Source organism: Mastigoproctus giganteus, chromosome 12, assembly GCF_048544385.1.
Source record: "Mastigoproctus giganteus isolate SK-2022 chromosome 12, ASM4854438v1, whole genome shotgun sequence".
Taxonomy (NCBI): Eukaryota; Metazoa; Arthropoda; class Arachnida; order Uropygi; family Thelyphonidae; genus Mastigoproctus; species Mastigoproctus giganteus.
Window position 1 is genome coordinate 75,566,393 of NC_143586.1, and position 24,918 is coordinate 75,591,310.

Genomic DNA, 24,918 nt, shown 5'->3' on the forward strand with positions numbered 1-24,918 from the left:
AAGACTGAAGGCCGTCATAAAAGCAAAAGGTTTCAGCACAAAACATTAAATGACAGAACAAAAGCTTTTTTTTTTTTTTTATGACTAAAGGCAGGTGTCCGGGTATTAGTAGGGCAGTGTAGATTCCAGTACAAACTTCTCCCACACGATGTGAACGCGGTCGTAGCTACTGCGATACCCGTATGGGCTTAGAGAAACTTTAATTATTTTATCTCTGAAAGTAGATGTTATGAATATTATTTAATATCATTTCTCGTCTTCGGCTGTAACTTCAAGCATAACGTTTGTACAGAATAACCATCTCAACCGATGAATTGCAAAAACCACACTCAATCCTCATGGTTTTCTTCTACAATCATACTCCATCCTAAAATTTTTGACGAGCAGAAAATCGCCGTGGTGAATGGCGGCATAGTGTTTAAATTGCCATGTCACGCTTTAGAAAAATGTCTGAGGTTCGATTCTGTTGCAAAGAATGTGTGGAACGCGTTATATTGGCATCATGGTATTTCACCCAGGAAATGCTCAGGCAGACTGCAGAAACTGATAGAAAAAGACAGAAGGTGCTCAGAGGAGTGGTACGCAGATCTCTTCAGTCCTCGTTGAATACTGTTAAGCAGCAGTTCAGCAGGGCCACAGGAACTAATTATTAGCACAAGAGTGATAAGTAATCATCTTCACTGCATTGGAGTTTTTTGAAGAACTGCAGCGCACTGGTCAAATATCACGGTATGTGGTGCACAATGTTGACTCCATGTGTACAACCCACCGTAATTGACCCCTGAGAAGTTGGAAAGCTGCGTTATGGAGTGATGAATCATGATACATCAGCAATCACAGTTTTCCGATAAGACGTCAGTGTTTGAATCTGGCAGATGCCCGGACGAAAACACTGCTATCAATCGGATATACTGTTTGAGTTGGGCGGATGCTCAGAGAACATTATTTATCCCATTGTGGTCCTAACTGTGAAGTTTGGCCGAAGTGCCAAACCACGAGAAATAATCCACCGTTTCGATTGATTTTCATGGTTTGGGCTTAGAAAATTGGTTATCATTATTGCAGAAATGAATTTCATGCGTACAGCCATATCCTAGAAAACTCCGTTCTTCGTACGCTCTGGCAGCAGCAGCATGATTGGTCCTTTTCTGCTTAAGTATGACAACGCTCTTTGTCATACTGATGAGCCTGTAGTAATTTGATTTGAAGACGTGGACATGCAAAAGGCTTCCTTGACCTATCCAACCTTAACCCCACAGAACACCATTGAATGCCCTTCCTCGTCGGCTTTTGGTCAAGCCAACAGGATATTGAAGGAGGAATGACAAAAATTGGTCCGGTGTCTACCAACAAAGATACAGTGTGTTATTAGGCCAACGATGGGGCAACATATTATAACAGTAAGAGGTTCTTTGAAATATGGAAGTGTTCGGTTATCCTTGCAACATAGCATACATGAAGGCTCTTGTCATAGAGCGCTGTACCTGACTAGTCTTTATTTTTGCCCCAAAGAGAATCGTTTTATCTCGTTGTATATTTAGTAGGAATTTCTGGGCGAGAATAATATAAAAGACTTCTTATTTTTCTTCGACTGTTTTAAAAATATTCGTTGGCATCTGAGTATTTTCCAAAGGCTACATCAAGTTGTTTGAAATTAGGGGTTTTAGTCACTGCGGTAAAATTGCCATTCCCTTATCTGTACTGTGGCACTCTCTTGATGTGTTTACTGAACTTGTATTTCCATCAGTGATCCAATAGGAATTGTAAGGTTTTTGCCTGATAAAGCTGTATTAGGAAAAACATCCTTTGATGCTGTTCCTTCTGAAGATAAAATACATGGTTCTTCTAATCCACTTTTAGACCAGTTTTGCAAAAAGGTATTTTTAACTTGGTATTCAGCAAAGGTAGCGTTCTCTTGAATTAGTATGTAAAATATAAGGAAAGAAATCTTACAAAATATTTTTCAAAAAGATAAATATCTTAGGTCCTAGAATGGATTTTAGTTGGTATTTAATGCATACGAAAATAAAGTTTTAAAATAAACCTTGATATCAAAAAGGTAGTCTTCTTCGTTCAAGGCTGGAGCATACTTCTGCGCCAAAATATTTCCAAATGATGGATGAATATCACAAATATTTAGCCTGGAGCTAGTTATTTAAGCAATGCCCATTTTTCAACAGCAAATACCAAATATATTTCAATCTATCGAATTTCTTCCTTCTTTTTTATTACGAAGCCTGCTTTATCGCTAAGCCATCACCTATAAAAATCACTTTTTGTACAAAAAATACGAATTCTTGCGGTCCTATTTGAAAGTTATTGGCAAATATGTCTCGTTTTTATAAGTCCGTTTTTTGAAAATATTCTGTACAGAGGCCATTACGAGCTCACAGAGCAAATATTTGTATGTGTCTGTATTGCTCTGGAGTTTGGTAAAAGTTGAGTTATAGTGAGCTATTTATTCAGGATTATTTCTGTCCGAAATCAAATAAATTTGCGCATCCGACCAAGAATAACTCTTTCGATCTTTCATTTTCTTTTCTATTTAGTATAAATCTGTATTGCTCACGCCTATGTTATTCCTTAGCTATATTTCTTCGTTTTTATTAAAAACAAAAATCAACCTCAAGTATTCATTCGCTATTCGCAGTATTTATCAATCACTATATTTTCATAAAATATATCAAAGTAATAAATAAATTCTTTTTATATCATTCCTTCTGTCTCAATAAAACTCTACTTTTAAGTATAAACATAAAAAAATAGCTGATTACTTATTAAAGTGTTCAACAGGTTGTGTTTTTTAGTTTACAATTAGATAAAGAAGAAATTATTTTCATAATTACAAATATAAACGAATAAATTACTTAAGATATATTCGTTACTGCTTATAGTTCCTCCAAAGTGGAGAACGGAACCAATGGACACATCGGTGATCAAAGGAAAACCAGTCATATTTGACTGTCAAGCTGATGGATTTCCTGAGCCTGTTGTTCGATGGAAGAAATCATCTGGTAAAGTATCCCTTTCTATCTTCCGTGATAGCCCGTGGCTATTTGTTTGTTTTATTTATGATTATCTGTCCGCCAAATGCTGTCCACATAAGTGTATTGATTTTTTCTCTTGTCATCCATTTTATAACACTCACATTTTACTGACTTAACAGTAAACTGTTTCAACACAAAATAATATGGCAGAGTTAAAATTGTATTGCGATGTCGCTTTGCGTAAAACCCTTAATACTTTTCTCCTTCTTCTCTTAACTTTCTCGCAGATGCATCAGAGCTTTTCTTGACAAAATTCTTTTGATTAATCACATCGTGAAACCTACTCACTGCGTTTAATATAATGATAATGTACATTCACTGACAAAAATATTAGAAAGCTTTTGGAATTGGAGTCAACAGATAATTACACGTACGATATGCAAATGTAAAATTATCACATAATACACTGGTGTGCAAAACTTAACGACCAACACTATTTCTAAAGGTTACAACCACAAAATCTTTACTTACAATACTCTTTACTGATGAGAGTACATTCAGTCTCAGCAGGGGATCTGAACGTCAGCTAATCTGGCGAGTGGTTGGCACACGGTATCACCCTGCAAACATCACTGAAAGGGGTCGAGGTGTTCTCGTCTGGGGAGGCGCTATCTTGGATGGACGTACACAACTCCAGATACTGGAAGGCGGTACTGTAACCGGTGCACGCTACTGTACTGAGGTAATCTTTCCCCATGTGCGTCTCTTCGAGGTGCCATTGGTCCCGAGTTCGTGATTATGGATGATAAAGCCACACGCCATCGCACTGCAACTGTTGATAGGGTTTTTGGAAAGTGAAGTGAGGACATTGTTCGTATGGATTGGCCTGCCCGTTCTACAGATCTAAATCCTATCGAACACATATGGGACACTCTGGGGAGACGCCTAGCGCCACGTCCACACCCACCGGAAAATATTCACCAGCCGAAGATGGCGCTGACAGAGGAATGGACGATGTTACCGCAAGAACTTATCAACAACATTGTTCTAAGTATGAACAGACGGTGCAAAGCCTGCATCGACATTAGGGGTGGCCATATCTCCTACTGAGGATCACCTCTTCCCTTTGTTCCATCTTTGGCAGTGATGCATCTGTATCTTGGCAGTCAGTCCTTCTGTACCGTTTTGTTTTCGTTGTTGTTGTTTCCTTCATGATTTCTGTACCTCACGATGTTCCTTTGGTATGCCTTTCCCATATCCAGGCCAATCCTATGAGAAGCTACAGGTGAAAACCTAACTTGTCCTTAAATTTTGCACACCTGTGTATGATAGCAAGTTCCTTGGTGTCAAATAAATACTATACGTTTTCCTGGAGCTTCCTTGTCGATTAGGTCATTTGGAAGACAAGTGATCTCTTAGATTTTCACGAACGGTGTTATTGTTGGAGCATGTTTATCAAGAACAACAACTGAGAAAACATGGAAATCAACTGGTGTGTCGAAGCAATCATCTCAAAAGTAAAAAAATAACTAGAAGACGAAAGTAGATTGCAGCTCTGAAAAGAATAAATGCGGCGCAAAATTGGTAATCTAAAAACGAGACCGCAAGTATTTGAAAAGAATTACGAGTCAGAATAAAAGGTCCGGTGCGCAGTAAATGACTGAAAAATTCAATTCAGCCAAAGCAAAAACCCACTCAATCGAACTATGCGACAGGAGTTGAAGAATCTGGGATTTGACATTCGTGAACATATATGAAAGACACATCTTTCAGCAAAAAATTGAAAGATTAGACTGGAGTGGTGCCGCCAACGCCAAGACGGCACTGTGGAACAGTGGACAAAAATCACGTGGTCTGAGAAGTTTCGATTTAATTTGTTTGCATCAATGGTAGTGTGAAAATGTGGTGTGAACCTCATGAAGCCATGCATCCAGACTGTCTTGTGTTCACCACTCAAGTGGCTGAAGATCGTATAAAGCAATGGGGTGTGTTCTTTTGGTACGGGCTGGGTTCTTTCATACCATTAGAAGGTCATATTAACTCTAATGAATATCCTTCTGTCGCATTTTAACCGGATTGCGATGAATCATTTCAAGCAATGCAATTATCCATCAGCGCAACTATCCACCGTGTAGAAATTGTACCCTAATGGTTCGAGGAAAGGAACATTAGCAACATTTCCAATGTTTGCCGTGGCCATCTAATTCTTCAGATCTGAATCCAGTTGTGAATATTTGGGAAGGGCAGTTCTCTAACGCTCACAGTACGGTCGCTGACAAATGTCCTGATGGAAAAATGGTGAAATACGGAGATAATCTTCCTCAAACACTTAGTGGAATCCAAGTCACAACGTGTACAGGCTGTAATTCTGGAAAAGGTGGCCCTACTAGAAATTTAATAAAGGTTTCTGATTTTTTAGCAAGTGAGTGTACATTGACCAAATGTTTTTTGTGTCTTTTTATTTATTATTTGACTTATTTGCCTTGATATAATTTACTAATCTTGTATAGCGGATTACCCATTTATTAAAGTATTATAATTAATTTATATCCTTATGCGTATATTTTTTTTCTAATAAAATATCCACAGCACATAAATGTACCTTGAAACAGAAAAATAAAAATGAAATATGTTTTTATATTATTAAAATTTCATTTTATATTCCATAGATCTCTTTGAATGAATGGTATTTAATTCCGATCCACTTTTTATTACTATTTTTCCAGGAAGTTCGCTCACAAATTTCCAAGTTATTATTAGCAGTGAAAATATACAGATTTTAGAAAACGGATCTCTTGTGATTAAGGAAGCTACAGAGGCAGATGGAGGTTACTATATGTGCCAAGCCAGTAACGATATAGGACCTGGAATGAGTACAGTTGTAAAGCTTACTATACATGGTAAGATTTGAATTATTTACTAAACGTTTAGTCCCAATATTGCTAAGAATTACTAGAATAAAAAAAATTAGTAAATTTTTTAAAAAAAGTTAAGTAAATTTTAAAATTAAAAGAAACTATTATTTTGTTAGAAAAGGCAGTTATAATTCTTAATGCAAATTAGGGTATGGTTGATCATAGAGACATTTAAATGACCACCAAAAAATAACAACATATTCCGAAAATTTACAGGTTTTTTAATAGGTAGAACTTTCAAATCTTAATCTGATGTTTATTTAGTTTTCCAGTTTGAAACGAAATACGTTAAAATGAGGAACATGGTTTTGATCAAATATATACAGTATTTTCTAATTTAGATACCAGCATTAATATTGTTATCACAAACAACATTATGTACTTTTAAGATCCATAATCGCCTCTTGTTTTATTATCATCGAGGTCCGTTCTATTCTCGATTTTCGTAGAAATAAATCTAGGAAAATCACCAAGTTCTCCTCTGGCGGTAATTAATGCCAAAGAGGAATAACTTCCATTAGAAATGCTATTCATTATGCTATCAAAACCATAATTTAAGATTACCTTCAGACTTACGGCTAATCCTCTGTTTAATGGGATATTCTTCAACGGATAATCGCTCATTATTCATTTTGGACAATCAACAGAAAAATCCATTTCGGAAAAGGGAAACAAATTACTGAAGGTAGGATTATAGTGCACCTTTCTTGATAAGTCTGACTTATAGATCGTTAATTGTGTAGGATACGTTAACACGAGACAGAGCGAGAGACTTGTGTTTATTAGGAACTATGCCATTTTCAGATTTAAAATAATGAAATTATAGCACTTACGGTGCATCATTGCATTTATTTTCTATTTAAAATTAGTTGCAGCCCACTTCCAGCAAAAGTTCCACGCCTATACTGCAAAGCGAGGTGACAGCGTTACACTTATTTGCAAGGCCATGGGTGAAAAGCCGATCACAATTGTCTGGAGTAAAGAGAAGCATCCGTTTAATCCCGCTTTCGAACCTAGGTAATGTTCATGTGTGTGTTATTGCTAGCAGTTAAGTTATTGTTAAAATTTCCTTTCTTCAGAAGTAGATGAGCCAAGTAAAATGGAAGCCTCTGCATTTTAAAAGGACTCAAAACGTAATTGGGGTAATACTTTTTGATCTAACGCGATTGGTGTTTATAGATTCTCTTCTTCGTTTTCATGTCTATTTTTAATTTTTAAGAATGAGTTCCACCCATTTTTAAACTGCTTAAGCCATGCAATTTTAATTTCTTTATTACGAGCAATAATTACGCACAAAAAAAAAATTCATATTTCTTATTTTTAAAATGAAATGTGCGTGTTCATATTTTTTTGAAATGGTTGCTCACTTTTTGAAAAAAAAAAAGTCTAATCCGGGTCTGTTACAAAAAAATATCTTTGTCTATCTCGAGTTAATCACATCTGGATAGGAAATTTTGTTTAATTCCCGGTTTACTAACTGATGAAGATAAAAAAATCAAGTTAGACAATATAATCAATGCAAAATTTCAAAATCAGGAAAATCTCGGACACATTACTGCATAAAGTAGACTATCAAGAGAAACACTGTAATCATAAATCGATATTTGTTCAATTTATTTCAGGTTTGTTGTTTGAATTGTTTGTTCGAAGTTGCTAATGTTAGCAATGTGTCAATATTTCACTTCTATTAAACTTACTGAATATTTTCGTACTCGTGGGAGTACAAATAGAAGTGAAAAGTAAATAATTTATGTTGTCACAAATTAATTAACTAATGATATATAAGAGTAATTATTTTCACTTCGCTGCACGTACCTCAACGTTTTGTTAAACTCCTGTTTTTAAATGAAACCTGTATTTCACGGATCTTTTTGTGATTTAGTATCTTGTAATTTGTGTAATTACAAATAGCAAGTTTGTATAACTGTTTAGTTTAATAACAAATAGAGTGTTATTTGTTTAATATTTAAGCAAATAGCACCTCAAATTTTACATGACTTACAACCAAGAATAAACACAACCTTAATGCTGCATTATTAGTATGCAATCAGCATTTTTATAATGTACTTCACTTATCCCCTCCTGTATTTGAATAATAAATGAATGATAATATATATTTCACGTTTCTGTTGTGATTAATATAGTAAACAATAAGTAATAATTCATAATTACGTATTTAGTAAACTGATAACAAAAAACGAGCTCTCCCTTTCATTCCTCCAATCGGTGCACGGTAACAAAAATATCCAGTGCTTCAGCTACAATATACGGTATATGGATAGCCTGTGTTAGATGTATGAAAAAAGAAATTAAATAATATTTGCCAGGTTTTTAATTGTCCGATTTTAATAAAATTCGGGGTAGAGCTATAATTTTTCCTAACAAGAGCTAAATATAAATGTCCTGAAAATCCGCCCACCGGGAGTCGAATTATTAGACGGGGCCATTCGGACAAACATGATAAAGACAAATATGAGCTTTAAATATTTTTTTATTATGAGAATGCACCTGAAAAACGCATTCATAATTTTTTTTTTTTCAAAAAATTGATACATTCATTCAAGAATGGATTTTTATTTTAAATATTCTCATCCTGATTGTGTTTTTTGCATGAAACAACTTTCTTTTACATATATAAATGAGGCTTTTGGTAATTCAATATAATCGTACATTAACATTTTATAGATTTCATATACATTAATGTTTTATAGCTCTCATATTCTAATTCCTTCGATGTAAATTTGTTAGAATTTTGAAATATCAGCACCTTTTGATATCACTTATATTTTGTGAATATAAGAGATTTTATCAACCAATTTTTTATTGCTTGTGAATGGCTTGGCAAGTAGTATTTTCTTTAATTCAATTATTCGTGTTGTTTATATTTGAAAGTTGTTTCGAACTTGTGCATATTAATGTTTAGCATATTACTCTTGTCGTAAATCAGAAGTATTGTTCTAAATTTGCGTTTTCAGTTATTTTGGTTCTGCGAAAGTGTACACTTTTGTCTCCAAAAAATATTTATAATCTTCTGCTCACACATGGAAGTGTTTACTGCAAATTTACAGTTGTGAGAAGTTTTCCCTTTACTTGGGAACCTACTGTGCACGCGCCTCAAATTCTACGGTTGGTTACATAGCATTTTTAGCAATAACCAACAAAATGTCAGCAAATGGATTTTACCACTTGTTCAAGGCTCGAAGCGAGCAGAAAGCATTTGCGGACCCACGTCACGCTTTCATGACAGAATGTCAGTATGATCTGGTGGAGAGTCTGCTCAGAAACTGCCATAAAAAAAAAACTTTTTCGCTGTACAACTTCGCTCATACACCACCGCCTACAATTTCCTCTCTTAAATTGCGTCAATCCAGTTCTATTCAACACACCTCCCGTTGCCCTGTACAGTGTTCGCCACTAGATATAATCTTTTACGTGCAACTGTTTGCAACTACAAATAGCACTCACGTTTACATCTTCGTGTTCTCTGACAGCTTTGACCGATCACTCAACTTTTTATCATATTTATAAAATTTGTTGTATGTCACATACCTTTTGACTTTTTGAAATAAACCTGCAAAGGTGAGTGATACGTTAAAATGACTTCAGATGCGCTGATAATGATATCAAAAGAGGATTTAGGTTATCACGGATGGCTTGTATGAAAGATCAATATCATCATCAAAGAAGTTGTAAGATGATGATATTGGATTTATGATGTCTAGGTTTTCTTTCTTTTTTTGACCGCGACCAACTTAAATCACCCGGAGCTCGGAATCAAACTGAATCCGACGGAATACCTTTGTAAAGAGCTCGAATTACTGATCGGAAATCAGAAAAATGACAGTTAAACGGTATAATCACTGAAGGAGCAGAGGGCGAACATAGCATAGTCATAACTTTAAACCAGAGATTTTTTTATCACACGAAAAAGATCTGGAATGTAGGGAAGAGGTTGAAACACCTCCCAACGGAATCTGTATACTATGCATCTGTCTTTGTTGCCTACTACACATGGGTAACGTGTTCTCTCCCTGCATTTTTAACAATATCTGGCACCAATGAAAAAATATTCAGCATAAATAAAGCGTCATACCATATTTATATTTATTTATAGCATATTCAGATATGAATATGCTTGAAATTATATTTTTCATAACCAAACATTTTTACTTAAAATTCTCATACTTAAAGAGCAGTCATCCAGCGTATGCGCCATTACTGAATTTCTTTAAACTAAAACATTCACGATATTATATTTCAGCATGAAGAGGAGACAGAAAGAAAACTCTCATAATGCTTCTTTTATTTACTTTTTTCTGTACTTTATTTACTTTCGTAGTTTTTTTTTTTTCTTAACAGAACTGTGTCCACAAGCATTCTTCAAACTCATTATCAGAGTGTTTTTTTATTATTTTTTTTTAGAGTACACGATAAAATCTCTTTCAAGACAGAACTTCTACACCAGTTGCATGCGAGTTAGTTCCATACCACGAACGGATTTTAAGGATTCTCAACGTAACCTCAAGGAGAAAAACTCCAGACTATTAAAACAGTTTTTATGATACTCGTTTTATAAGGTACGCCTTCTGATAAAGTTTTGATAATACCTCCCTATCGATCGGTGAAAGTTTGGGAATAAAGTCCTTGCCACTAGATGTCATCTTTAGCGTGCACGAAATAGAAAAAGAAAAAAAAAATGGAGGATGGGTTTTTTCTTGTATCTGATTGATCGATGAACGTCATGGTGAGAGAAAACTTTGAATTAAGGCTTTTTTTGTGCTTCGGCTGTTGCTGAATCTCGTTAAAGGAAGCTGATTTAAAACTCCTTAAATAAGAATCTTTAAAAGAATATCTTGAGCTGAACCTGGTTGAAATATTATAGTCGCTCTTTCTTTTAACAGAATGCTAAAATACTTTTAGTTTATCAAACGAATTGCTGTTTTGAGTTTATAAAAATAATCTACTTGAGCATACATTCAACCATTTTTATTCATCAATAAACAACAATATCTATCATTTATTATAAAATTAGTTATTTGTCAACTTAAAAAATTTGATATTCGAAGAACATTCAATTTTATCAATCGAGAACATGATTTCGGACCGCTTGATGAAATGTATACCATAAAAATAAGTTTATTACCTTTAAAAACATGTGTAGTCCAAAAGAATTAAAAATACCATTTCAGTGCTTTACAATGTGATTGTTTCTTATTAATATTTTTAAAAATATGTATTGTATTGTTATGTACAGTAAAGGAACTATCTCTCAGGTACGTTTTCGAAGAACACATTATTCCAGAAGGTATTCAGTCAACGGTTCGGATCCCATCGACCACCAGAAGGGATTCCTCTCTTTTTACTTGCACAGCGGAGAATCCGTACGGAAAAGACGATACAAATTTTCAAGTGATTGTCCAAGGTAAAGAGGAGGTATAAAAAGCAGCCTATACATAGATCAATGATTTATAACTTGTTACATTAGAATGGGTTCATAAGATAAATTATACAATCAATGGCCAAAAAGTTAGAAACCTTTTTGGAATTGGAATTATCAACTGATAAAACGTGCAGTATGCAAATCGAAGTTGTCATATGGACAAGTTCATTGGTATCAGACAGATACTGTACTCTTTCCAGACGCTTCTTAGTCGATCCGGTCTTGGGAAAGACAAGCGATCTTTTCGATTTTCAGAATGGTATTATTGTTGGAGCACGTTTAGAAGGAGCTAAAATTGAGAAAACAAAGGAAATCAACAAGTGTGTCGAAAGAAACCATCTCAAAAGTATATAATGAGTGGAAAACGAAAGGGAATGAAATAATGCAACAGAAAATCTGTATTCCAAGAACGAATTTACAGAACTTAAAGCGAATCATGCACTGGAATAAAAGGTCCAGTGCGCAACAGATTAACTAAAAATTCAATTTAGACAAAGAAAGATTCATTTTCAACCAAAAGATGCTACGAAAGTCGAAGAATGTGGGCGCCAAATCCGACTGGAATGTGGAACGGTGGAGAAAGTTCATGTAGTCTGACCAGTCCTGATTTACACTCTTTTGAACCAATGGTAGGGTGAGAGCGTGGCGTGAACCTCATGAAGCCATGATAATAATTTACCACAATTTTATTAAGACTGTCTTGTCACTAAAGGGGCTGGAAGTGGCATCATGGTATGGAGTGTGTTCTGTGGATTTGTTCATACTGTTAGGTCCTGTTACCTCCAATGAAAATCTTCATGTCACATCGGACCAACTTCACCCTGCAGTTCTTCATTTTGACCAGGATTGCGATGAATTCTTTCAAGATGACAACGCAACTATCCATCGCACAAAAAATTCATATCTCAATGGCTCGAGGACCATTTCAAACATCTACCCTAGCCGCTTAATTTTCCAAATCTGAATCCATTTGAGAATGTCTAGGAAAAATTGGAAAGGGCAGCTCGGATTGTTAGTTCTCTACCGCCCGCAACACTGCAGCAGGCACATATCCTGATGGAATAATAGTATAAATCCAGAGCTCCACTTCCTCATACACCTAGTAGAACAAGCCACGATGTGTACGGGCTCTAATTTGCGAAAATTGGTCGTATTAGATGTTGAATAAAGGTTTCTAATCCTTTTTGTCCAGTGATTGTAGTATCCAGCGCAAAAGTTGGAGGAAAATAACGCTTGAGTGATTGAGAAAAAATAAACTAACCAATCAGAAACTATTTTTGATTTGTTTAATGTTTTTTTAATTCATTTATTTTCATTTTTTATTCATTATTATTCCTAGAAATAATTGACCATTTATGTTGTTGAAATAGTGGTAGTGAACTTAACTTTGAATATTTAATAGTGTTATAGCTATGTACATGGCTAGTTAGTACACGGGGCGTTTCATAACACGTTGATCGCACTTTAGGTGTAGATTTGAGATCAAAAAATTGAAAAAAATTGTTTATATAAATGTGTCTGATTTTGACAGTTGCAGAACTATGGCTATTTGAATTTTCAAAAAATAAATAGCTGTTGAGTTTTGAATGGTAAAAATAATAAACACAAAATAATAAATAAAAATAAGTAGATAACAACATACCTATGAAAATGTTTATTCATGCTCGGTACGTGTTTGCTTATTCTAATTCTTATTTATTAAATTTTTTTTTATTATTATTATTTTCTACCATTGAAAACTCCAACTTTTTTTGTTGAGTTTTCAATGGTAGAAAATACAAAAATAATAAAAATAGTTATGGAATGAAATTAATAATACTCTTATTATTAATTTCATTTAATAGTTCTCTTAAGCGTTCAGAAATTGGGCACATGTTTATATGAACTTCTTTCATTGTTTTCAACCTTTGAATTGATCCTGAAAGTATGAAACGCCTTTTAATAAAGAAATATAAGTTGACTATTTTGGACACGCGTGTATTTATCTAGCTGTAAATATTGCGAAGGTTCCAGTATTCACAATAACGCAAACTTCTGTACCACTTAGGTATTCGGTAACTTTAAACAATGATTTCACCAAAACGATAGTCTGAAATTTATTTAAAATAATTTAATTAATTTATTTAAAGTCATTTATTTAAATAATTTAATTGAATTTAAAACAATATTAAAATATAGAATATTAAATTCAAAACAATATTAAATTAAATATTAAATATTAATTAAATATCAAAACAAATTATATCACCTACAGACCGGCCTGTAGGTGATATAATTTGTTTGAAAATAGTGCAATATCAATGCAACTCGTCATATAGGTTCTGTTGTTGTTGAGAATGAATTACTCATTGCAGTTTAAAATCTGGCTAGCCGAAACACCCGTTTGGGGCCAGAACAGTCAATGTGTTTTTACTGACATGCACAATAAGAAATTATAAGAATGTTTTGTGTTGAAAATAAGCGATCTCTGAAATATTATTATTTACATTATTCTCTTGTAGATTATTTATTTACTTACAATATTTTAATAAAGATTTATTACGATATAATTTTTATATTCAGCATAATTTTGTTTACAGGTGTATATATATAGAAATAATCATTGTATTTTCTTTCCAAAATATTTTATTTAAAATTTCTTTGGATGTATTAAATTATCTAAACATTTCTTTGTCAAATTTTCAGTGATTAAAGTTGAAATTCAGTGAGTTAATTCGTCTCGGGAAGGAGTTGCATAGGAATTGAATTGAATCCAAAAAACTCTTATTATTCAATCAGTAGTCAGTCAAACCGACTATAGAATACGCAACAATTTGCAGAAAAGGTACACCGCGACTCCTTTCTTTCATTTCCTTAGGGCAAATTCATAACACCCAACTGATCGATTTCAATGTTGTATGTGCTGAAGCACTGGAATCATTCACTGGGTTAAAAAAAAAAAAAATGCCATGCCTTCTGCTTTAATCGGCTAACTACAGTCTCGACAGAAGAGTCCCTTAAGGGTTCTGTCTTCAACAGGATGTAAATCGATCGAGGTCTTCCTAACGAGATGTGGTGAACCGACTACACTGCGATGGAGGGCATATTCTAAGCAAGTTGTTATTCCATGTTTAGTGTAGTTCTGTTTTTTTTTTTTTTTTTTTTTTCTTATTAAGTTTTCAGACCTACGTACAGGTCTTTAGTCAGAGTTGGATTTTCTAGTATGAATTAGAAATGGAAGTTGCCTTTGTGATAATAATCTATAAAATAATTTGCTTATATCTCTCCATTCGGAAAGCTCTTTGAACTTCAATAACTCAAAGATTAAATAACGGATATTCTAGTAAAGTTTAACTATTCTAAAGCTATTCTAGTAAAGCCTTCCAACGTCGCTTTATTTTTGTTGCAATCAGTTCAGAATTTCTTGACTCGCGGCAATCTCCACTCTAATCTCCACCTTCGTTATGTTGATTCTTTAGTGAGTTCGTGTTCTTTTCGATCATCGACATTTTACCGTTACCAAATACTAAAAATCCGTACACTTTTAAATCTCTGGCCTTTACAGTGAACTGTCACACCCACAATGAAAGCAACGCGGAGAACCCCTGGTGCCATTAGACACGAATACTCTATACCAAATACTAAAAGTTGGATGCGATGGATGATATGCACTCGAACATGAATTGCCGCTGCCCACCTCCTGCAGATGTGTTTTTATATACTGTATTTGTTATAAAAAGATAATTCAAAATCTGATGATCGTAAAAACATACACAAAAGTGGACTGAATAGTCCAAGTGAGATCCATAAATACATTATCATTTTAATTTGACAAATTCGGAACCATAATAACTTAATTGCCAAATTTCATTCACGAGCACCGGAAAACTTAGTACTTCGCTCATTTCATTCCTGAATATTTCTGGCTATTTATTGGTTTGTTTGCTTTGGCCATTGTGCTTCTGTTCATCCCTTGTGCTAAATTCATGCGTTCTTTCATCGCCTGTTTTGTCAGTATAAGCACTGGCCTTGAATATACATTTGTTTCCTCTATTCTAGCACCGCTTACGGAAGAAATTTTGTTGGGGGAGATAAGCTGCTCCGTCTAACTAAAAGAGTTCATGCTGTAGAATACTAGACTTTACGTCGGATCTCTCTGAAACACCATCGTTATGAGCGTGCGATCACAAATTAGCTGTCCAATATGCTAATTAATCCTCGCATCACCCATTATGTGAGATTAATCATCATAGTGAAAATCCTCGAAGAATGGATTAATTGTACCAATATCTGGTACCACTGCTGTTAGCGTATCTCTATCTGTTCACTGAAAGTTTTGCCTTCCCTGTATCCTTCAAATACAAAGCTGCATGTGGCTGATAGTTTGTTATCAGCCAATGTGTGCAGAACCTTGATGCCGACCTCAGTAATTTTATCTTAGAAAACATACGGAAAACAAACTTTACGGCTTCTACATGGATCTGCTGAAGAGGTTGGCTAGACCTCGGTGAATACTCTTCAAGATATCTTTATTTGCATAGAGATTTAGCCTGCGTGAGCTAGAACTACATATTCTGTGATTTTTCTTGCTTTAAACTGAAATTGTGGTGTGTTTTGTTACTCAGTTTATTTTATGTAAAAGGTGTACCTGTATATAAATGTTATTACATTATTCTTAGTTGCATACATATTATATAATGATCAATCTGCATCTCGTCATCACCCACCCAACTTCTCCACAATTAGTTGTGTTTTTGTTATTGTACACTTCTGTCATATTTCTTGCGAGAACTATTGTTTGTACACGCCATATCCAAACATTTATTTATTTATATATCACATAACTGGTAATACTGAACATAGTACCAGCTAAAAAGACTTATATGAATAGAACAAATCATTAAAACCACAGAAACGTGATTTAAAGATACTTTAATCAAATATATTTGTACTTGACCAAAAACATATATTTAGTTTATGATATCACATTATGGTAAAAAGGATTAATTTATCGCCAATAAAATGATTCGACAGACAGTTATGATAGAGAATTATGTGTAGTTAAGAGTATATCCTGTCTTCTAATACGTTTTTATTTTCTTTTTAATTCTTTTTTTGCAATTTGCAGATTTTAAACTGCTTACTTAATGCGTTTAATGGTCTTAATCTCACAGTAGAATAAACACTGCCTTCATAATGAGTTGCCCTAGTACTGCGCTACTTTCAAAAACTGCTTGAAAAAGATTTGTCCTTTTATTTTTATTACCAAAAGATTTATCTGCCATTTAATTAAAAGATCAAATATTAAAAAGACTGCTTATGGAAATGTGTTTATTTTTTGGATGGGTAAACTCAAATAAGCTTCTGGTACACAATAGAACACAACAAAAACTTTGTAGAAAGGACAGAGAATAATTAGGCATTAGAGCAGAAATAGCGGTCTGAAAGAAGGAGCCAAATCTCCACCAATCTGATCCAGTGGATTACTGTCCCCTCATCAGATATGCTCTCTAATGGCCATTCAATCACTACAGAGCTAAACAGGTTGTTCAATGTGGACTGTCATGCATTAAATGACGTTAGAGGTTCAAAATTATAAAATAGCTAATGATCGATTTACTGAAATAATATCTAGTTAGAACTTCCTCTCTTCTCATATGCTTTTCAAGTTAGTGATCTCAAGGCTCATAGCAGTATAAACAATACCTTCATAACGAGTTTTCCTGGTATTGCACTACTTTTAAACAAAAGGTTAATCTGCAGTTTATTCAAAACATGACAAACTATTATGACAGCCCATTTAATTTTAGGACGCATATACTTAAATAAGTATAGCGATAGAAGTAGAATACAGAAAAAGTTGGCAGATTATAACAGGGATAGCTGTCTAATATAGATTAGGTCACATCTGTATCAATCTCATCCTATAATTTGCTGGTTCCTCATCAGATAGATGAACATTGACAAATATTTGGGCACCCAGACTGTAATACGCAAGACATTAAGAGAAGATTATCACCAAGGGATTTCCATTAATTCTCGTAGAAGGATTATATCTCGTAGAAGATTTCATTAATCCAGTTTTTCAAATTCCAAACATGATATGAAAATTGTTGGGCCATATTTGTAAAGAAAAATTCGAAGTATTCGTGACAAGGTAAGAGTGCATGTTCGAAAAAGGATATTTATCCAAATTAGACATTTCAATAAGAATCTCAAACAAGAGAATAATGAAAATGTACATTGGAAAGAGGAAAAACACCAGAAGAGTTTACACGATCTATGGGTTCAGTAGTCTTCAGCAAACAAGAATAATTAAAGTCATAGTGAACAATTATGTGCGCGATGTTCGGCAATGGTCTACCTTATACAGTCTCTTGGATCTTATCGCTCAGGGTAAAACAAATTCTTCCTTCATATGTTTACTTATGAAGGAAGCACTACTTATGGAGCTTTCTTAGAACTCTTGATGCTAAGAAAGCTCTAAGTCCTGATGCTATTTCTCCACTTCTTCTCAAAACCTGTGCTCCTGAACTTACTCCTGTTCTTTGCCGCCTTTTTTCACTTTCTTATTCCAAAGGTGTTTTTCCTTCTGTTTGGAAATTTGCTCATATCCAGCCAGTTCCTAAAAAGGATGACAAATCCCTCCTATCCAATTATCGTCCCATTGCAATTACTTCTACTCTTTCTAAAGTAATGGAGAAATCAATTAACTGCCAACTCTTAAACTACCTAGAAACCTTCCGTCTGATCAACGATCGCCAGTATGGATTCCGTCAGTGTCGATCCACTCGTGATGTTCTGGCTTATGTTACCCATTTATGGACTAATTCAATGGAAAGGTTTGGTGAAACACAAGTAGTTGCTCTTGACATCTCAAAGGCTTTCGATCGTGTTTGGCATAAAGGTCTTCTAAACAAGCTTCCATCTTATGGTTTGCCAACTGTTTTTTTACAATTAGTTATCTAGTTTTCTCTCTGATCGCTCACTTTTCCACTAATGCTGGTGTCCCCCAAGGTTCAGTTCTTTTCCCCACTCTTTTTCTCTTGTATATTAATGACCTCCTTCCATTGACTGAAAATCCTATCCATAGCTTTGCCGATTATAGCACATTGCATTCCAATTTCCATTTTGAGAAACCTTGTCCTGCTCAATCAGCTTGAACTTCTCGAATATCCGCTACCAATTCCTTAAATGCCGATCTCCAGGTAATTCTCCAGTGGGGCAAAGACAACTTAGTTGATTTCAACCCTTCTTAAACCCAGTCTTGTCTTATATCTCGCAAAAAGGAATCTTCTGCTCCTATGCTTATCTTTAGTGACTCTCCGATTTCTAGGCAAAATGATATATCTCTTTTGGGGATTACCCTGACTTCTAATCTCTCTTGGCACAAGCACATTACAAATATTGCTTCCTCTGCATCTAAAAAACTTGGTTTTTTCTTTCGCTCTCGGCGTTACTTTTCTTCCAAACAGCTGCTCACTCTGTACAAATCGCAAATCCGCCCTACTATGGAATATTGTTCCCACATCTAGGGTGGTGCCCCCAAAACCTCTCTCAGGCTTCTTGATTCCGTTAAGAAGAGGGCAGTTAGGTTAATTAATGATTCATCTCTAACAGAGTCTCTCCACTCGCTCTCTCATGGACGTACTGTTTCTGCTGCATGCATCTTCTACGGATACTTCCATGGGCACTGTTCTTCTGAATTGGCTTCTATAATTCCCGCTCTCTCTTTCAAAACAGTCCGAACACGTGCCGCCCCCAGCCAACATCCATTTACTGTCCAACTTCAAACTCGCAGAACTAACTTTTCATCTTCCTCGTTTATTCATTCAACTACCGTTTTCCAGAACAACCTTCCTTCATACGTATTTCCTGAAAATTGCAGTCTACAGAAGTCCAATGTCAAAAAATATCTTCTTTCGTCTTCTCAACCTCCAACCCAAGCACGGAATTAAGTACTATAGGTTCTAATACCTCTCGTGTTTGGGTTTCATAAAAAAAAAAAAAAAAAAAAAAAACTTAGTATTGAACTACACTCCTTGACATAATTAACAAAACAAAATGTTTTTTTACAAATATTTTATAGTGAACAGTGTCGCAAAAAGTAAATATTTATTATAATAGGCATCCTTGCATGTAAAATTCGAGTATCCAATAAAAATCGATCTACCACATTACAGAACGAACATTATGCAAATTATTCATGCCTATAAAAACATGGGTTGTGACCACATCACTTTATTCCCGTTTAGATGATTCTTTGAGATGGTAAGCCTTTGGATGACTTGAAGCCGGGCAGTCGCAGGTGGCACGCTTGCTTAATGTGTCACGCAGTGTACTTTCGGCACTATGGAAGCAGTTTCAGGAAACAGTAACCATTACAAGAACAACTGGTCAACGTCGGCCGAGGACTACGTCAACCAGAACAGACCACTATCTGGCTCTAACAGCAGGAATGAACCCAATGATGCTCTGTCATCAACTGTCTCTTGAGGTTTCTGCGGCCACAGGTGCAAACATTTCCAACCGGGCTGTGTTAAGACGGCTCAGTTCAAGCGGACTCTAAGCAAGGAGGCCAGTGGTGTGTGTCCTACTAACCTGAAACCACGATTGATCTCGTCGAAACTGGTGCCACGAACATGTGACTTGGAGCCCTGGCAAATGGGGGTACATTTCTGTTCTCTGACGAGTCCTGTTTTAGTCTATAAACAGACTCTAGACGTTGTTTCATCTTGAGACAACTAGGAATGCAGTACCGTATCTCTAACATCAGAGAAAGGAACACTTACGGTGGAGGCGGTGTTCTCGTGTGGGGCAGAATAATGATCAACGGCCGCATCCCTCTTCATATTTTTTATAGGAGTACCGTAACTACGCAGAGATACCGAGAACAGACTCTCAAATCCCATGTGAGACTTTTTAGGGTCCATTTTGACCAGATTTTCTTTTCATGCACGACAACGCCACTGCACATGGAGTTTAAGCGGCGGAAGAATATCTTAGAACCGAAGATATCCAATGACTAGCCACAGCAGTCATTGGATTTGTTGAGATCCCATCAAACATGTGTGGGACGCCCTTGGGCGTCGCGCTGCACGCCGACATCCGACTCCTTGGTCACTTGGTGAGCTAAGGTCTGCGCTGGTGGAAGGATAGAATTTGTTGCCACAGAATATTGCAGACACCCTTATATCGAGCATGGTTCACCGCTATCAGGTCTGTTTAGCCGTTTGGAGGGGATCATACGCCGTACTGATGTCATGTGACCATATTTTCGAGCATCTTGTATCGACTTCTGTAATGTGACCCTTTTGGTAATTCTTATACAACCCATATAAATTTCCCTTATACCTGTCGAAGTTTCTCGTTGTCTCTTCATTTCATCGTTATTCTATGGTACACCACATACCAATTCTGTCCTGCTTCATCCAAAGCTGCGCTAGTTACACCACGTTTTTCACGTGTTATGATAATTTTGTGGAGCAGTGTACTTTTACACAACTAATATCGTCAAACGAATTGCCTGCTAAAAAGAGTTAACCTGCCATTGGAGAGTAGTGCAATATTGTGAAGTCAAAGTTTGTTCCAGTATGAGCGATAAGACTACTACTCTATATTGATTTTAACTCGTTAGCTTGAACCTTCATAGGAAATATGGAACAAAAAAAATCTGTTCGGAAAATCTCCTAAAATCAAAACTAAGCGAATTTAATTGCATTTTTAAGAATTTACTGAGTGGAAAGATCTATCTAACATTCCAATTCTACTGAAAATGCAAAAAGAACTGTATGGCACATTTGCTGATTTACACGATCTAATGAAGTGTCAGTAGAATTTTCTTGGTAGAAAACGCTCAAGTCACATAAAATATATAAGCTGACCTTTTAGGTGTTGTATTAAACATTGCATATAAATAGGAAATAATTGAAAAGGGCGAGCATCCCCCCTCTTGAGTAAGTAATGTTTCTATTATTAAATTATTTCAGAGAACAAACTTTGGATTCCTATAATTGTAAAAAATAGTAATGTGCATTTAGTATTAGCATTTATCTATTAAAATATGTTCCCTGAATCGTACAAATCACTATTTGTAAAACCACAACAGAATCTCCAGACCGCCCACATGGAATCGAAGTGACGAGTCGAGGGAGTCGTAGCATGTCCATTGCTTGGGTTCATCCGTACAGTGGCAACAGTCCAATAACAAAATATCTTCTGGAATACAAAAGTGCTTCAGGTAAGTCCTAAATACAATAAAATAATTGTATAATCAGTTCTTGAAAACGCTTAATTTCGCTTTCGTTATTTTTTAATACTGTATTTTGAAATAAAACCTTTGAACAATCAGAACGAAAGCGCCGAAGAAAAGCTTTTAACTTCGATTTCCCAAAAATTATTATATGTCATATTGTATCAGTGCATAAGCATGGTGTAACATATATCCTCCATATTATGCATAAAGCTTAATATACTAATATTTAAATTTTTATGGTACTTTTCTTTGTATTTAAAACGCAGTTTAATTAAAGTGATATATTTTAGTATAGTTAAAATGTATTAACCTAAATGTTAAAATCAATAAACGTTACTCTTAACGTTTGCTGTTTGAGGAAGAAAGAAATCATATCATTATTTCATTTTAAAATGAAATAATGATATGATTCAGTTTAAAATCTAAAATATAGATGACTGCGTATGATTATTTCATTTTAAAAATTGAAATAATGATACGCATTAAGTCATCTATATTTTTGATTTTAAACTGAAATTTTTAAATAAAATATAGATGACTTAATACTAAATTTTCTTCTAAACAACTTCGTTGTGCACAGCTCACTACTTTTTTTTGATCAACCATACGCATTCCAAAATAGACTTCATATGTACTGCAAAACTTAGTTCCACTAACGCGAGTTATGTTTCTCCTGCTTCAGATGTGCATGATTACCACAAACACAGCAGTCCTAGATTACAAATTTATATATTTATTGGTAGCCATAGGAAACTGAAAAAAAAAAATACAAGCACTACAGACTGTTGTACAGTACGTCAGAATATTGTTTGTTATCCACTTTGAATACACATAAATGTCGCAAACACGTGAAACTTCAACTGCCACCCAAAATATTGACACTAGAGAAAAACCAGTGACAGTTTGATTCAGCACGCAAAAAGATATAAGAAGCACTTAATATCTATAGGGTGTCTCAAAAATATTTGTACAAACATTTAGGGAAGGTAGGTAACATCTAAAGGAATGTGAATCGCAAGGAACCCATAACCGGAAACGTCACCGTAAGTCGGTAGACGGCGATGTTCATCAGTTCGCGAGAGGGAAAATTTCTGGTTTACTCAAATAAGCAGAAGTCGCCGCACGAAGAGCATGCATCAATATACGAACTTTGAGCTGGCAGACATGCACCTCGTGTATGGATTAGCAGAGGGCAATGGACGAGCCGCTCAACGAATTTATGGAGAATGCTTCCCAGACAGACATGCACCGTTTGTTTGCGCGTGTGCATCAAAATTTGTGCGATTATGGGTCATTTAGAGGTAACAGGAGTAGTGCGGGCAGACCATGTTCGACGCGAACTCCCGCCATGGAAGAAAGTGTGTTGAAGGGCGTCCAGAATAATACTACTACCAGCACACGTGCCGTTGCCTCTGCCTTAGGAATGTCTCGTTGAAGTGTACAGCGTGTCTGGCACGACGATTCCTTACACCCCTTTCATCTCCAAAGGGTTCAGTTACTGCTCCCTCAAGATCATCCTGCACGTGTGGCTTTTGCGCAGTGGTTTCTCCAAGAAAGTGTTCAAGACTTCAATTTTTCAGCCTATGTTTTGTTCAAGGATGAAGCTTATTTCACTCGGGAAGGCTTATTCAATCAGCACAACTTACACGGTGTGGGCTCACGACAACCCATACGGTGTGCGACCCCATGCGGCACAACATCGCTTCGCAATAAATGTGTGGGCAGGTATAGTCGGTGACTGCTTAGTCGGCCCATACCTGTTACCATCCCGCATGAACTCCGCTAAATATCGGATCTTTCTTGAACAAGTTCTACGAGGGTTACTTGACGATGTTCCAGCAAATGTGAGACGCAACATTTGGTTTCAACATGACGGGGCGCCTGCCCATTATGGAAGGTGTGTTCGTGACCATTTGAACAGGCGTTTTGGGCGTCGATGGATTGGCCGTGATGGACCCGTTGCCTGGCCCCCACGCTTACCTGATTTATCGAGCCTCGATTTCTTTCTGTGGGGTCCCTCAAATCTATCGTGTATGAATCGCCTGTGGAGACGGAAATGGATCTCGTGGCGAGACTCGTCTGCGCTGCTGCTACTGTCAAAGATTGTTTGTTTGTTTGGGGATTTTTTTGGCGCATGGGCGTCTATGGCCATAATGCGCCATACATAGGTTAGTATTTATGCTATTTCTTTATGGATCGAGAGTCAGGAAACTGATTGTTGACTAGCTAAAGGAGGTGGTATACATTGATCGCTTTGAGAAAGGTAAAAATCTTTGAGACATCTGTTTTATTGCCCAAAAGTGAACTAAGCGTTAGTGGGTTTTCAGTTGTGGCTGGAGTGAAGTGATTCTGGCGTTCTATTGCAAATTTTGTGCATTCCATAAGGATATGTTTCACTGAAAGCACTGTTTTACAGTGATCACACCGGGGGTGAATCTCCCCTCTTAAAAGGTAACCATGAGTAATATTAGTGTGACCTATACGAAGACGAGCTAGTATTACCTCCTGTTGTCGAATTGCACTGAGGCTTGAAGGCCATTGCTCAAGATTTGGCTTGATACTTCGAAGCTTATTTTCAAGTTGGTTTTGCCATGTTGATTGCCACTGGTACATGCATTTTTCCTGTATTATTCGTCTACAGTCTTGATGTGGAACTCTCCACTGTACATCAGGTGGTAATTCGGCCACTTTTGCGGCATTGTCCGCTAATTCATTTCCCGGAATTCCCATATGTCCTGGGACCCAACAGAAGTATATGGTTCTTCCAAGCTCAGATAAGGTATATAAAGAGTTTGTTATTTCTTTTACGACTGGACTGTCAAAGAAACTCCAGGTGTGTTCGACCGTGTCCGCCAATCCATGCTGCATCGGTGTCACGCATGCATCGCGTCTCATGGTGGAACCTTCGAGCATCTGTTGTAACATCATGAAATGCATGCATCTTGTACTCCATTGTTAATATTATGTGAAATAAATGTTTGCCACTAATTACTGTCTTGTGTCATTTCTGCTTCTTGTGCCTCAGCTACTACTTTCCCCGTGACGTTTCCGGTTATGGGTTCCTATGCGATTCACATTCCTTTAGATGTTACTTACCTCCCCTAAACGTTTGTACCAATATTTTTGAGACACCCTGTATATAATATCGGTGTAGATACACCATAGATAACTCTTAATATGATAACTAACATAATTTAAGAGTTAACCATAGATAACGCTTAAATGATGCCTTCCACACTACGATGGTAGTATGGGAGGCATCATTTTCTCTGTATCTCATATTGTGCTCTTCCTTCATAACGAGTTGCCATGGTATTGCACTACCTCGAATAAGTAACGCTT

At 35.9% G+C, this 24,918-nt stretch overlaps 1 protein-coding gene across 2 annotated transcripts in view; it reads left to right on the forward strand.

Moving 5' to 3' along the window:
* The window catches only part of LOC150077203 (cell adhesion molecule Dscam1-like), a 275,287-nt gene that overhangs the window by 198,086 nt on the left and 52,283 nt on the right, over positions 1-24,918 (forward strand). For both annotated transcript variants that reach the window (XM_090386702.1, XM_090386703.1), the window contains exons 10-14: positions 2,895-3,014; positions 5,714-5,887; positions 6,772-6,919; positions 11,176-11,324; positions 21,430-21,561. In XM_090386702.1, the coding sequence (XP_090242828.1) occupies positions 2,895-3,014; positions 5,714-5,887; positions 6,772-6,919; positions 11,176-11,324; positions 21,430-21,561 (723 nt within the window). The remainder of the gene's footprint in view (positions 1-2,894; positions 3,015-5,713; positions 5,888-6,771; positions 6,920-11,175; positions 11,325-21,429; positions 21,562-24,918) is intronic.